General features: G+C 38.8%; 1 protein-coding gene across 3 annotated transcripts in view; it reads right to left on the bottom strand.

Moving 5' to 3' along the window:
- Positions 1-334: 334 nt before the first annotated feature.
- Positions 335-13,342, bottom strand: part of smchd1 (structural maintenance of chromosomes flexible hinge domain containing 1) — a 37,715-nt gene continuing 24,707 nt past the window's right edge. For all 3 annotated transcript variants that reach the window (XM_086306496.1, XM_086306498.1, XM_086306497.1), the window contains 23 exons: positions 13,074-13,298; positions 12,726-12,868; positions 12,538-12,623; positions 12,329-12,447; positions 11,358-11,519; positions 11,130-11,258; positions 10,822-10,901; positions 10,565-10,722; positions 10,326-10,441; positions 9,610-9,671; positions 9,054-9,141; positions 7,073-7,204; positions 6,809-6,964; positions 6,592-6,718; positions 5,974-6,093; positions 5,523-5,608; positions 5,312-5,434; positions 5,040-5,221; positions 2,079-2,188; positions 1,482-1,552; positions 977-1,145; positions 716-874; positions 335-638 (listed from right to left, as the gene is read on the bottom strand). In XM_086306496.1, coding sequence (XP_086162622.1) covers positions 544-638; positions 716-874; positions 977-1,145; positions 1,482-1,552; positions 2,079-2,188; positions 5,040-5,221; positions 5,312-5,434; positions 5,523-5,608; positions 5,974-6,093; positions 6,592-6,718; positions 6,809-6,964; positions 7,073-7,204; positions 9,054-9,141; positions 9,610-9,671; positions 10,326-10,441; positions 10,565-10,722; positions 10,822-10,901; positions 11,130-11,258; positions 11,358-11,519; positions 12,329-12,447; positions 12,538-12,623; positions 12,726-12,868; positions 13,074-13,298 — 2,898 coding nt within the window. In that variant the 3' untranslated portion in view covers positions 335-543. The remainder of the gene's footprint in view (positions 639-715; positions 875-976; positions 1,146-1,481; positions 1,553-2,078; positions 2,189-5,039; positions 5,222-5,311; positions 5,435-5,522; positions 5,609-5,973; positions 6,094-6,591; positions 6,719-6,808; positions 6,965-7,072; positions 7,205-9,053; positions 9,142-9,609; positions 9,672-10,325; positions 10,442-10,564; positions 10,723-10,821; positions 10,902-11,129; positions 11,259-11,357; positions 11,520-12,328; positions 12,448-12,537; positions 12,624-12,725; positions 12,869-13,073; positions 13,299-13,342) is intronic.

Here is a 13,342-nt window from a genome sequence, read left to right as displayed (position 1 = left end):
TCCGTCTCTGTAGCGCACACATCTAAACCAGCTCCTTCCAGCGTCCTTGGATGTGACGTTTCGGGAACCCCTCCAACGCTGACAGATGCGTTTTCTCCAACTTGCCAGTTCTCGCATATACACATGTAAGTGCACATTTCGCATATAAAACATTGTAATCGCCGTAAATAATATCCGGACGTCTAAATGTGGACAATGGTTGATTTTGTTTCAAAGGCACAGTGATTATCTCCGTGCGTAAAATGTGCGCTTAACACTGTCGGTATGCTTAAACTTAACAAGTAAAGTTTTCAGTTTTGCGTTTTTCAGAAAAGAAACGAACAAATACACAAAGTGCGATCTTAAGAATTTTTTAATGCATACATTCAGCAGATTCAGCATGCTCTGCAAAGATCATAAGCACTTTTTACCATTACAAAAGTGTTAAAATGTACAAAAGGCATCTAAAAAATAAAATACATTGTATCAACTCAAAGTTAACAAAGAAATAAAACTACAAAAAAGACTTATAGTAAAACAATCCATTGGTCCAATCAGAATCTCTTATGTGGAACTCTGTCTTGCTCTTTTTGAAATGCTGCTGGAGGGCTGACCACCATCCACAGCGCGTCGTTTCATTCCTTTTGCTGATGCTGATGCTAGAAGAAGAACAAAGATCAATTAAAATTCAACAAAATCAAAATAAAATCATCAACAACTGTCTCAAACAACATACCGAGTTCCTTTTCAATCTCTGTTAGCTGCCTCTTTTTGTCGTCCAAATCTTTTTCCATTTGCCGCACATCAGGAGACGTAATTTTTTTAACGTGATCATCTCGCGCCCTTTCTGTTTCCTCTCTCTTCGATACAGCTGAGCAGTACTGGCTGAGCAGGTCTGTCAAGCACACCCCAGAAAACAGAAATTACAGCATAATCTGAATCATTAAGGCTACAAAATCAAGCTTTAAAAATGTAAAATGTCCATGATTTAAGTCACCTATTTGTTCCTTTAGACTGTGGTACTGCTGTGGGAGGGGGGCTCCAAACATGTGTAACGTGGTCATCGGTGGGGCCCTGTTCTGTGCACCTCCAAACTTTCCCCTGCTACTGACCCTATCCCCCTGCCTGGTCAGTATGGTGGGACATTGGATCCTGTTCTGCACCACCTGTAAACAACAGCTTTTTTTTGTTAGAGGAAATTAACCAGAGTTTCCACCGATACAGCAACACTGCTGCTGCAAAGCCAGTTCTGTCCTGGTTCCATTGAGGAGCCAGCACACAATATGACAGGTTTGAGAGCCTAGTGGACACAATCTGCAAAGGTCATCGATGAATCATTTTGCTGGCCCCTTGAGTTTCACTCTTTGGCAGCAGTCCCTCTTTTTTTTTTTTCCTCCACTGGAACTAATAAAAGTCTAATCAGTTCTACATTAGGCACCAGCTCTGGCACAGTGTTAGTTTAAAAAACAAAATTGCACATCTGCTTCAGCAAAGTCACTCACCGCCCTTCTGTAGTTATTTGCAGAGTCCAGGTCATCAATCAGAATAGTATCTCCCAGGATGTTCTTAAACACTAGAAAGAAAAAAATAGCACGAGCAAGAAACTTTCAGACCTGCTGGAACAAATTTAAAACTAACTTTTTTTTAACTGCTACTGAAAACTTTCATAATCAAGTGGCAAGAAACCAAGTGTTCATATTTCAATGTAAATCAGAGGCAATCAGTGTAAATTTAAACGGTAAATGCTCTAAATCCAAACCGACAGAGCCAGCTTTTACCCACGACAAAGAAAATCACTACATAAACAGTCATTTTAATTTCGGGAAAGAGGCCCAATTTCTGCTCCAGCGACAGTGCCCCTGGAGAGAAAGCCCCCTTCCACCCTGTGAGGCTGGATCCCAGGTGGAAACATTTACCCCAATCTTTACAGGAGTGGTGGGGGCATAAGGGAAATGCCCCCGAAACAACAGCAAACACAGCCTGAGATGGCAAGCCTCTAAAAACCCACAGAAACGCCAGAGTCTTACTTCAAATCTGCAATAACCAAACAAACAGGCAGCGTTACGCTGAGCAGGGGAAATCCATTTAAGGCAGCTCACCGATGTCACAGCTCTCTGGATCACAGGGGTATATCAGCAGCTCTCTGGCGTACACCGGGTTCCCATGGGGTTCAAAGAGCGGGTAGCCATTTCTTATGTGTGGCAGCGGTCTGTAAGCAATTCAAATCACAACACCATGACACTTTGCTCCAAACGTAAAGGCAACATCAAACCACGCACGATCATTTCTCTTTGCATAAATGAACACTGCGTTGCTACAGTTCATGTGTAGCACACATTCAGTTTATGTGGATCGTTTCCATTTCATGTCAGAATTTGTTTTTGTGTGTCCTTCCAGCTGATCAACATCATTTCTTTATGATCTGGAAAAAATGTCTGCAGACCTTCAGAAGGTGTTTTAGATTAACTTTAGTAACCATTAAGACATCCGATGATAGATTAGTCAATCAGCTGTTTGGATTTGTGTCTTTTTTTCAGTATTTTGCAGAACAGACATGACAGTTTCTAGTGTGATGTTGACTTCATCTTAAATTCAGCAGTCGCTTCACTTTGATAAAAGAAAGACAAAAATGTGTTAAAAAACTTGCACATTACATAATTGATTACTTATAATTACATAATTAATTGACTGATAATTAAGTGTAAACAGCTTTACTGTTGCATTCTAAATTAGTGCTGAAACAATGACTAATATAGATTTATGTTATTCACGTGGGGGGACTACACTTAGAAGTAATTATATGCCAGGGAGCACTGCAGGGTTTTTAGCACTGCTGACTTTATAAAAAAATAACTGTTAAAATAGTAAATTAGATCAATAACCCATAATATACTGTGTATTCAATATTCTTTCTCTCAGAAGCAACTAAAGCACTAATACTCAGTATGAGCAGAGAAACAGTTTCCAACTAAAAATCAAGAAAACTGTTTCTCTTAAGGGGGTGAACTGTAGCAGCAATGAAAACACAGAAACTAGTGATTCTTACATGTGAGGTCTCCTTTTCTGTAAATATGCCAAACAAAGTAACGAGAAAAAGAATACAGTGCCTGAATACAACACTGTGAAGAAGCCTTGAGGAACTCCTAATTTCTCCATCCTTTGCTTGGACAATGGGAAATGGGTGCCATGATTAACTGAAACATGTGGAAACATACAAGGAAATATAGCACACAAGACAAACAGCTCATTCTGTACAACACTAACGAGCTTGACAGTCAATTTTTGGCATGTCTTCATGAACAGTTCTCCAGGCTTCTTGAAGGACATTCAAAGCTACTCCTTGGATGTTGGCTGCCTTTCGTTCTGTGCTCCATCAAGATGATCCCAGACTTCTTCAATAATATTGATGCCCAGGCTCTGGGGAAGTTCTTTTGCTGCATTGACAGTGTGTCAATCAGTAATTCCATCAATTGATAAGATCTCCAACATAATGCGACCCCAAATTACGACAGAGCCTCGGCCATGTTTTACAGATGTCCGTAGACACTCGCTGTTGTATCCCTCTCTTGAACTCCTTGTACATATTGACAATGATTGGAAGTAACTTTGGCGTACCTCAGCCATTTCTCCCAGTTTTCCTTCTTTAAAAATAGCTTCTTGAAAGCCATCCGTCTACTTAGACCATTTTTGATGAGGCTTTAGTGAATCGCAGAGGATCAACCGAGGACCAGATGCATCTCTCAAGTCCTGTCTCAGATCTTTTCTGGATTTTTTTTCCTATTTCTTAAGTGCATGATGTTCAGATACTGTTACCCTGCTGTCCTGTCTTTACAGACATGCCTTCTTTTTTGTTCTCCACAAAGAGTCACTGCACACCAGCGAGATCTGCCAAGTTTTTGACTAATAGCGCTTTGGGAATCAAGTTGTTGGTGCAAAAACACAATTTTGTCTGTCAAACTGTGTTATCTTTGGCATTTGTCATATATTCAGCTAAAGAAATGGAAAAAAATGATGTGGTTTTATGTGACAGGCTGTTAGTAACAAAGTTGCTAAAGATACAATTTAAATCAGTTCTTTGCTAAGTTGTCTGTTATGTGTCATCACAACACAGCCTCATTCCTTGACTTAGGATTCCTGAATGAGTTATAGACTGTGTTTAGTGGCTTAACAAACAAAAAAATACCAAATACCAAATACCTTATACCAAACCAGTGAAAAGGGTTTGGTATAAGGACTGGACTGAAAATTATTTAAAAACAAAACAAAAAACAAACAGAAATGAAGGATGTCTCAAGTTTTTTGCAAAGTGCTTTATGTCAAACACGCCCCAGATTCAGCTTCTCATCTCTGATGCTTTACTTTTTTCCTCCCCCGTGTCTCCAAAAGCAAACAAAGGCTTTCATCCTCACATTAAGAGACAAAGATTTTCATTATATTAAAATGATTTTAACAGTGAAAGAAACTTTTACCTGCAGCTCAAACAGAAACAGACATCAGATTTTAAAATTTTTTTACAATAAAAATCAAATCAGAATACAAAATAAACGCATTTAAAGTTAGAAAAAATACAAAAACTAAAAGTCTTATAAAAGAGGGATGTGCCCTTAAATCACTAGCTTTGCAAAAACTGACAATAACCTGCAGCAGCTGGTCGTTAAGTAAATCTCATTAGTGTCCAAACAGCCCCAACAAAGAGCAGCAGGATGGAGTCTTATATGTGCTAATAATTACAGTCACCATTATTTTTACAGCAAACTAAAGTGAGAGACCACCTGTGTTTACAGAGTGTTACACTGTACACTAAATGTGGCTATTTTGGAGGAAAACGTATTTCCAGACTCCCAAGGTTCAAAGCATACATTGATATAGTTCGACATTATTCTAGCTGACTTTCAGGCAGCCTGTTCAAAATGGAGCTGCCACAAGAGCTCTAAATTACTGTTTTTGAGAGACTTTGGGAAGGAAAGGGCTTAAAAGGAAAGACTTTAATAAAAGGACACATACATCTTCATCACACGTCAGTTAGACGCCAACACTAATAAAATACATCTTCCACGTACCTTTTTCCTGGTGGCACAAGCACGCTGTCGAGGGCCATGACCTGCTGCTTGCCCTGCGTGTCACGATAGATCTGCTGTGCTGCTTCTGTTGTTTTGGTGATGACACAGTCCATATCACCTCTGATGTGCCAGGAGATGACCCACGCAGCGGCATCATCCTGCACGAGAGCCAGGTGGCCAACCTGCATTCAAAAAATTAGAGGATAAACACATCTCCAGAAAATTCATCTCAAAACAAGTACTGAATCTTTAAAAGAAAAAAAGAAAGTTACCATTCCCAAAACATCTGCCTGTCCCCTAAAGTTGTCACGGACGGAGAAAACTCGTCGGGACACTTTCTGAATTGCTTCTGCTTCAGTAGTCTTCTTTTTTATTAGTGTATCAATATGTTGTGCCTACAGATACATAAGAAATGTGATTTCCAGTTCAGTTTAAAAAAGAAAAAGGAAAAAAAGCTGAGTGTGGATGGACATAATAACTTACAGATATGGGATGAGGGATTGTCACTTTCCTCTGGCGCAGCTCGTTTTTAAAATCAGTCTCTTTCTTACTGGCAATCAGGCAAGATTCTAAGGGGAAAAATATTTTCATTAGCAGACAATTTTAATCACGTATGGGAGGAAAACCCAGATAAATTACAGATTTAAGACTATATCAAAGTCAGTGGTTTAAAAGTATTATTTCTGTAGCTATATCCATTTGCACTGACATGAGATTATTCAGATTCAGGTAACTTCATTAATCCCAAAATGAGCCGTTTGTTTGCAGCTTATCCACACGACCTACTAACACAACCTACAGTCTTTAAACACTAATCACTGTTGCATGTCAAGGCAGAGATCAACAAACAATGAAGTCTAGGAAAAAAAACTAGAACAAGGATATTTCAGATGAGACCTGGTTCAACATACAAACAGCACACAGTACATCTTACCCGTCAGCAAGTCAAGGAGCTCCTTGTATGTACGCAATGTTTCGTTATATTTCTCAATAGCACTGCTGAGCTCATCTTTTTTCCTGGTCAGTTCAGACATTTTTTGCTGGTTTTGTGAGTCTAAAATGGAGAAAAAAAAGAAGAATTAATTGTTTATCAATTAACAGTGAATTGTCAGAAGGCAAATCTAAGCAATAGTACTATAGTAGTGTAACAGTAGTAATACTATTATTAATACTACTCTTAAGTATAATAGCTTTAAATAGCATTTCAGTTTTTTGGCTCACAGTTAGTGATCAAAGTGGGCTGGAATGATTAGATCTGATAAATAGTTTAATATATTGTAATACAGAGATTTCTTTTGTTAGAGCTTCCAGCTAAAAGCATGCAGATACTTCTTCAACAAGTCCGAATCTAAAGTCACCCCACAGTTCTTCATTATATGTTCACGTGTAGTAAAAAAAGGAAAGAAAAAAGTTTAAAAGACATGTATTAGTGAATTTTGTAAAAACAAAAACAAAACAAAATGTATAAAAACAAAAAAATTAAAGTAATGCTTTAATTTTTCAGAAATCTTAAGCTGCACGTAATAGCATTTACCACTCAGTTTTTCCATACCATTGTAAAAAAGGAAGGGGAGCTCAAAAGCAGTCAGGGTTATGAGATGGACAGACACTTCAGGTTTGAAAACAAGGATGTAGGTGCTGCTATTGTCACCGGGGCTATTCTCCCTGATAGCCAGCCTCTGAGGAGAGCAAGTGAACAATTATCATAAGCCCTGAGGGGCCCTTAAATTCCAAAACAAAAGCTGGTCCTGTGAAGAATGGTTACTCACAGGGATGTGGGCCTTGCCCTCAACTAAGTTAATTGCAAGGCTGCTGGCTCCTCTTTCAAAAAGAGGGAAGCTTTTGTTTCTCTCTCCATCTGAGGACTTTATAGTGATGATCACCTTCCCTCCCAGGTCCTGCCCCGCTGGGTTGCCATACAAATCCTGGAATCAACCATGGAAATTCACTCACTATGACTGCAAAGTTTATTTATGTCAGTGAAAAGTGAAGCCTGCCTCTGCTATTTTACAATAAATAAATAAATAGCTTACCATTATCCTCAGTGTCATATTCTCAACCAAGGTTCGGCTGGCAATGTCCTCGCTGTAGGAAACAACTGGGGTTGTAGTCTGAGAGACAGGTCCCAGTTTAACAGGCTGATTGGCCACCACATCTATACGAATCTAAAAGATGGGAAGCAGCACTGAGGTCAGTCAATTCTGTCAGTGAGTAACGCAACAGCTCTACAGCCCTGCAACAGCTCAATAACCAACTACTCTCCAGTAAAATACAGTGGTATGCAAAAGATTGTGCACCCTGATAATTGTCATGATTTTTTCTTCACAAATCATTGGTTGTTTGGATCAGCAATTTCATTTAAATATATCATATAGCAGACGAACACAATGATATTTGAGAAGTGAAATGAAGTTTATAGGATTTACAAAAAGTGTGCAATAGTTACTTAAACAAAATTGGGTAGGTGCGTAAATTTGGGCACCATTGTCTTTTAATTGATTTGAATACCTTTAGGACTAATTATTGGAACATAAAATTTGTTTGGTAAGCTTACTGACCCCTGACCCTACATACACAGGTGAATCTAATCATGAAAAGGTATTATTTAAGGTGACCAATTGCAAGTTTTTCCCCTCTTTGCATCCTCTCTGAAGAGGGGCAACATGGGAGCCTCAAAACAACTCTCAAATGACCTGAAAACAAAGATTGTTCAACATCATGGTTTAGGTTGAAGGATACAAAAAGCTATCTCAGAGATTTCAGCTGTCAGTTTCCACTGTGAGGAACATATTGAGGAAATGGAAGACCACAGGCTCAGTTCTAGTTAAGGCCCGAAGTGGCAGGTCAAGAAAAATCTTAGATAAGCAGAGGCGAAGGATGGGAACAGTCACAGTCAACCCACAGACCAGCTCCAAAGACCTGCAACATCATCTTGCTGCAGATGGTGTCACTGTGCAATGTTCAACTATTCAGCGCACTTTGCACAAGGAGATGTTGTATGGGAGAGTAATGCAGAAGAAGCCATTTCTGTGCACATGGCACAAACAGAGTTGCTTGAGGTATGCTAAAACACATTTGGACAAGCCAGCTTCATTTTGGAATAAGATGCTGTGGACTGATCAAACTATAATTGAGTTATTTGGGCATAACAAGGGGTGTTATGGATGGAGGAAAAAGAACACAGCATTCCAAGAAAAACACCTGCTACCTACAGTAAAGTATGGTGGTGGTTCCACCATGCTGTGGGGCTGTGTGGCCAGTGCAGGTACTGGGAAACTTGTTACAGTTGAGGGTCGCATGGTATCCAAGTCAATATTAGCAGATTCTTGAGAACAATGTTCAAGAATCAGTGACAAAGTTGAAGTTGCACCAGGGCTGGATATTTCAACAAGACAACGACCCAAAACACTGTTCAAAACCCACTAAGGCATTCATGCAGAGGAACAAGTACAACATTCTGGAATGACCATCTCAGTCCCCAGACCTGATTAATACTGATATATTATGGTGTGACTTAAAGCGGGCTGTCCATGCTCGGAAACCATCAAACCTGACTGAACTGGAGATGTTTTGTCTCCACCTTCAACCAGAATCCAGACTTTCATGGGAAGCTATAGGAAGCGTTTAGCGGCTGTTATTTCTGCAAAAGTAGGATCTACTAAATATTGATGTAATTTTTCTATTGGGGTGCCCAGACACCTGCCTAATTTTGTTTAGGTAACTATTTCACACTTTCTGTAAATCCTATAAACTTCATTTCACTTCTCAAATATCATTGTGTTTGTCTGCTATATGATATATTGAAATGAAACTGATTCAAAATTGATCCAAACAACCAATGACTTATAAAGAAAAATCATGAAAATTATCAGGGGTGCCCAAACTTTTGCATACCACTGTAGGTACAAATAATGAGTATCTGGAGGGTGGCTTAATACGCTTTATGAGGGTTTGAAAACAAAATATGAACGTGTTAAAAATGTTTTGTGTTTTTTATTATGTATTAAAACCAACCTGATTGCTGTAGAGAACGTCTTTTTTGTCAATACGAAGAGAAAACTGTATGGTGTGCCTTCTAGCTTCCTCTGGGATGTCTTTGTCTCTGCAAAGAAACGCGCGGTCCATTATTTTTTTCAGCTATTATCATCACCATTATTCTAACACAAACCTACACTCTGGAAAATCATCTTACATGCTGTTTTATTGAGTCAGCTAAAATGACAGGACCCCTTGCATACTATAAATTTGAAACTACCTTATGCAAGTGATTAGCTTAGCATTGGTTAGCATAGCACAAAGACTGGAAACCATGAGAAACCATTAGTTTGACTTTACATATAAAACATTTTTACAGTACCAGCAGCTCTAAAACTCACTAGTTAACATGAATTTGTTGCCTATATTGGTACTAGGTCACTCTAGCCGTTTCCTCCGTTTTAAGGCTTTGTGGAAGCTAAGCTAAGCTAACTAGCTGCTTGAAGTAACTTAATAATATTAATATAAAAGCTATGCTTTAAAACATCTGTCACCAAGCCAAACAAAATAGAAACAGAAGTGAAAATTATCTTACCTGAAGTGAAAACAGTCATTCTTTTCATTTTTCGTGGGTTTATTACACTTCAGCTCAATGGCCTACACAAGAAATATTGAAAAATAAATAAATATTATTTTAAGAGAAAAGTTTATGATAGGAAAAAAAAGAACTCCTCTACTTGCATAAATCTACAATTCTCCTTTTTAGTTTTCCTGGTATTGGTCAATCTAATGAGTTGTGTTGAACAAATCTTTTTTATATTAACAGAGAAACTAACAACTACAGTCAATCATTATCACTAATGTTAATACACTTGGCTTTTTCCAATTTAAAGACACTGTGCAATCTTCAGTATCACTTATTAATAGATTTAAGTGAGTATATGTATATATGTGAAATTTTGACCCTCTGTGGATTCCAGACAATCCACACTCCAAACTTAAAAACCCAAGAATTGGGTGCACAAGTCATTAAAGATGTATGCTGTATATTTAAACTGGAACAGTTTTTCCCCAACAAACACAACAATGTCAACGAAATGATTTGCATTGTCAAAGTCACCGTCTGAGAAAAGTGTATAAAGTGTGTAGTGAGGGGTTTTACAGCCTTATTTAAAACACCTATAATAATAGTAAAAAATAAAGTTGGCTACTTCACAGATTTTACCTGTCGGGTTATTTTTAGAACAAAACTCCTGCAATAAACAAGGAACCACTGTATATCAAGGAGACTCTTGAGTTTTAGTCACTCACTCTTTCTGGAGGCTTTTTCCCTGAAGATACCCCATCCCATATGAACATGGACACAGCAGCTGGGTTAAAAGTAGTAATTGGACTTCCCTCATCAGACACCACAGTCACTGAGAAAACTGAAGAGAAACAAAGACCTTCCCTTAGTTTGGCTGAACAGAGATTAAACTGATCAAAATACAAATAAATGAATTAATGAAACATTTTTTAAAGGAAGGAGAGAGAAAAACAAATGCAAATACCTGGGAATTTGCTTCCAGCAAAAAACTTGACACTGGTGTCATACTCCACTGATAGGCTGACTGGTTTTTTGGGATCAGGGAGGACAGTGAGGCTCACTGATGGACCAGGGATGGGTTTTTTGTTGAAGGAGCCTTTAAACTGCAGCTGATAGCACCCCCTAGAGGAAGAACAGGCTATCAACACTTCCACTAGTGACTTTACAGTAGTGGAAACATCAAGACTGATGCTGTATTACGACAAATATAATTTTACTTACTTCGGCCCGCTCAAACCATTAACAATGAAAAAGGCTTTTCCTTCTGCGTTCACAGGTTGTGAAGTAACATTGGTTTTCACCTGAAACAATAACAAGACCTTTCCTATTAGATCATTGTATAGATTCCATACAGCTGCTACAGCAGCCAGATGTTGCCAAACCAATAAACCTGACTAAGTGATCAGCAGCAAGTGTGACCACCCCTATAAAAGCTGGTCTAAGCTAAGCTGTTACTCTACAGCTACTGTACTTCATTTTTCACAGGACTACATGGTGCTTTCTTTGATTGTGTTGATTTTCAAGCTAACCGTCAGTCCTGGAGGTGAAGTCTTTATGTCCACTACAACCCTCTGGTCTGGAGAAGGGTTTCCCCACTCATCACACAGCTGGACGACAAATGGTTTGGAGATGCCGTGATCATTTAACACCTGCAAAGGCTGAAAAAAAAAAAAAAAAAAAAAAAACAGAAAAGGATGAGCTATACCTTTAGTTTGTCTCCAAAAAGAAATTAAATTAAGAATCTTTTATTTTTTTACCTGCTCCGGTTCGCTGATGAGCTTAAGCTGAGCAGGGAGTCCTGCGGTCACTTTAATACTGACATGCTCCACAAAGTCAGAGTAGCTGAAAGACAGTTCTCGGGGGCCGAGAGACCCTGATTGGAAACGAATTCCCGTCACCATGGCAGCACAGCTGCTGTCCTGGTACAATACAGAGCCGTGAGATTTATCAGCTTAGATCATCACAATCACCACATCTGGCCTGCTCATTATTCAATAAAGAAGTTACTGAATTTTCTCTTCATCATCTTCTTACAGTACTGTGTTAGACAAATACAAATACAGTTCACACATGAACCACATACAGTATTTACACGGGTGCCAGTTACTATTTTACCACTATAGTAAAATAGTAACTATAGTGGTAAAATGCAGGATAAATTGTGAGCACTTTAAGTACAAATTTTATAGCACACAGCTTGGTTCCTTCAAGAGTTCATTAACCTCTTCTAAAAGCAACATTATCTTTACATGTCCTGCTCTCCTTCAGCTGTAATCTGAATCAGCAGCTTTGTGGCACCATCTCTGAATTTATGAAGGTCAAAACCATCTCGGTCATATAAAATAACATCGACTTTGTTACCATTTTAGTGAACTTTGACCACAAAGACAAAAACTTTTCGTGTCATCTACGGAGTGTAGAAAAATGTTTTGTCTCCTTGGTAAGGGAGGGTTCATTATCTGTGGAATTCCAATAATATGACCTTGCTATTTTAACAAAAGCAGGCTTTTTTTTATTGGTAGGGAGGAGGATTCAGTAGATTTATAGTGGTCATAGGGCAGGTGAAAGGGCAAATGCACACATGTATACCCTTAGCTCACCAAAAACACATAATAAAGGGATCTTTGTTTGCTCAGATAATATTAAGATTGCATTAGTGCAAATTTGATTTGATTTAACTAATATTTGAGTCAACTTTTGTCTTAAATGCACATGGCTCTGGTCCCACCTGCCATTTAAATGTGATGGCTGATTTGTCCAGCCCCTCAGCTTCCACTTTTATGTGGTTCAAACAGGTGGGGGTAAGCGTCTTGGTTAAATTGTCATACTGGTCCACAAGCTCCAAGCCTGTGCAAAGAAAGTTATTCTGAGTAATATAGGATGCAACCGTGAATTTTAAAAATGTGATTAATTGTAAATGATCAGATTTATACTCACTAATGTTTCCGGAGAGGATCTCACCAAGCTTCACTGTGGTTTGGGGTAAAGCTACTTTTAGACGCTCTGGTTCATCTGGACGAGGTCTACAAACAAAAGAGGGGACTTTATATCTTCACACATCAGTGTGCAGACCGTATCAAATGAAAACACTGAATCAAAGCTTTGATTATAGATTCATGGCTTACACGATAGTGAAGGAGACGGACACACTCTGGTCCTGATAGGAGACCTGGTAGAAGCGCTGCTCTCCCACCCGTTTAGGTACCTGTAAATCCGGCAGCTTCCCCTTGACCAGATCTTCCAGAAAGACATCTCCTGTCCAGTTAACCTTCACAGTGAAAAGTTAACATCAAGCTAAGAAGTGTTAAAACAGAATGGCTCATACAAGTCTTTTTTTTTTTAAATCCTAGAATTCTTTCGCAAGGGTAAAAAATAAAAATAAAATATATATAATTGTTTTTTCATTTACAAAATCTAACACCTACTTAAAAATCTATTACAAGAGTAAACCGCAATGTTTGCACATTACACACCTTGATCATGGAGGCTATTTCAGCAGTGAGCAGTACCTCCCTGCCAGCTTCATCATACAGCTTGTAGAATAAGTTGTCTAGCAGTCCGCCGGCTATCCATTCGATCTTTTCACTGTTCCTCAGCACCAGATTCTCATTGTCCTGACTGTACAGCTCCATCACAGAGACCCTTGTGCTGGGCAGCACCCTCAGCTCCTTCATGACCAGCGGTATGTTTTTGTAACTCTAGAATGAAAAGAGGAGAGAGACACTGCAAACAAGCTACATAC

Source organism: Aulonocara sp. 'chitande type north' Nkhata Bay, linkage group LG9 (genome assembly GCF_057382095.1).
Source record: "Aulonocara sp. 'chitande type north' Nkhata Bay isolate Kocher_YH1m ecotype deep benthic linkage group LG9, A_spYH_male_GT1.1, whole genome shotgun sequence".
NCBI classification, from domain to species: domain Eukaryota; kingdom Metazoa; phylum Chordata; class Actinopteri; order Cichliformes; family Cichlidae; genus Aulonocara; species Aulonocara sp. 'chitande type north' Nkhata Bay.
The sequence above is the reverse complement of the archived record's forward strand: the minus strand, read 5'-3'. Positions and strand labels throughout refer to the sequence as shown.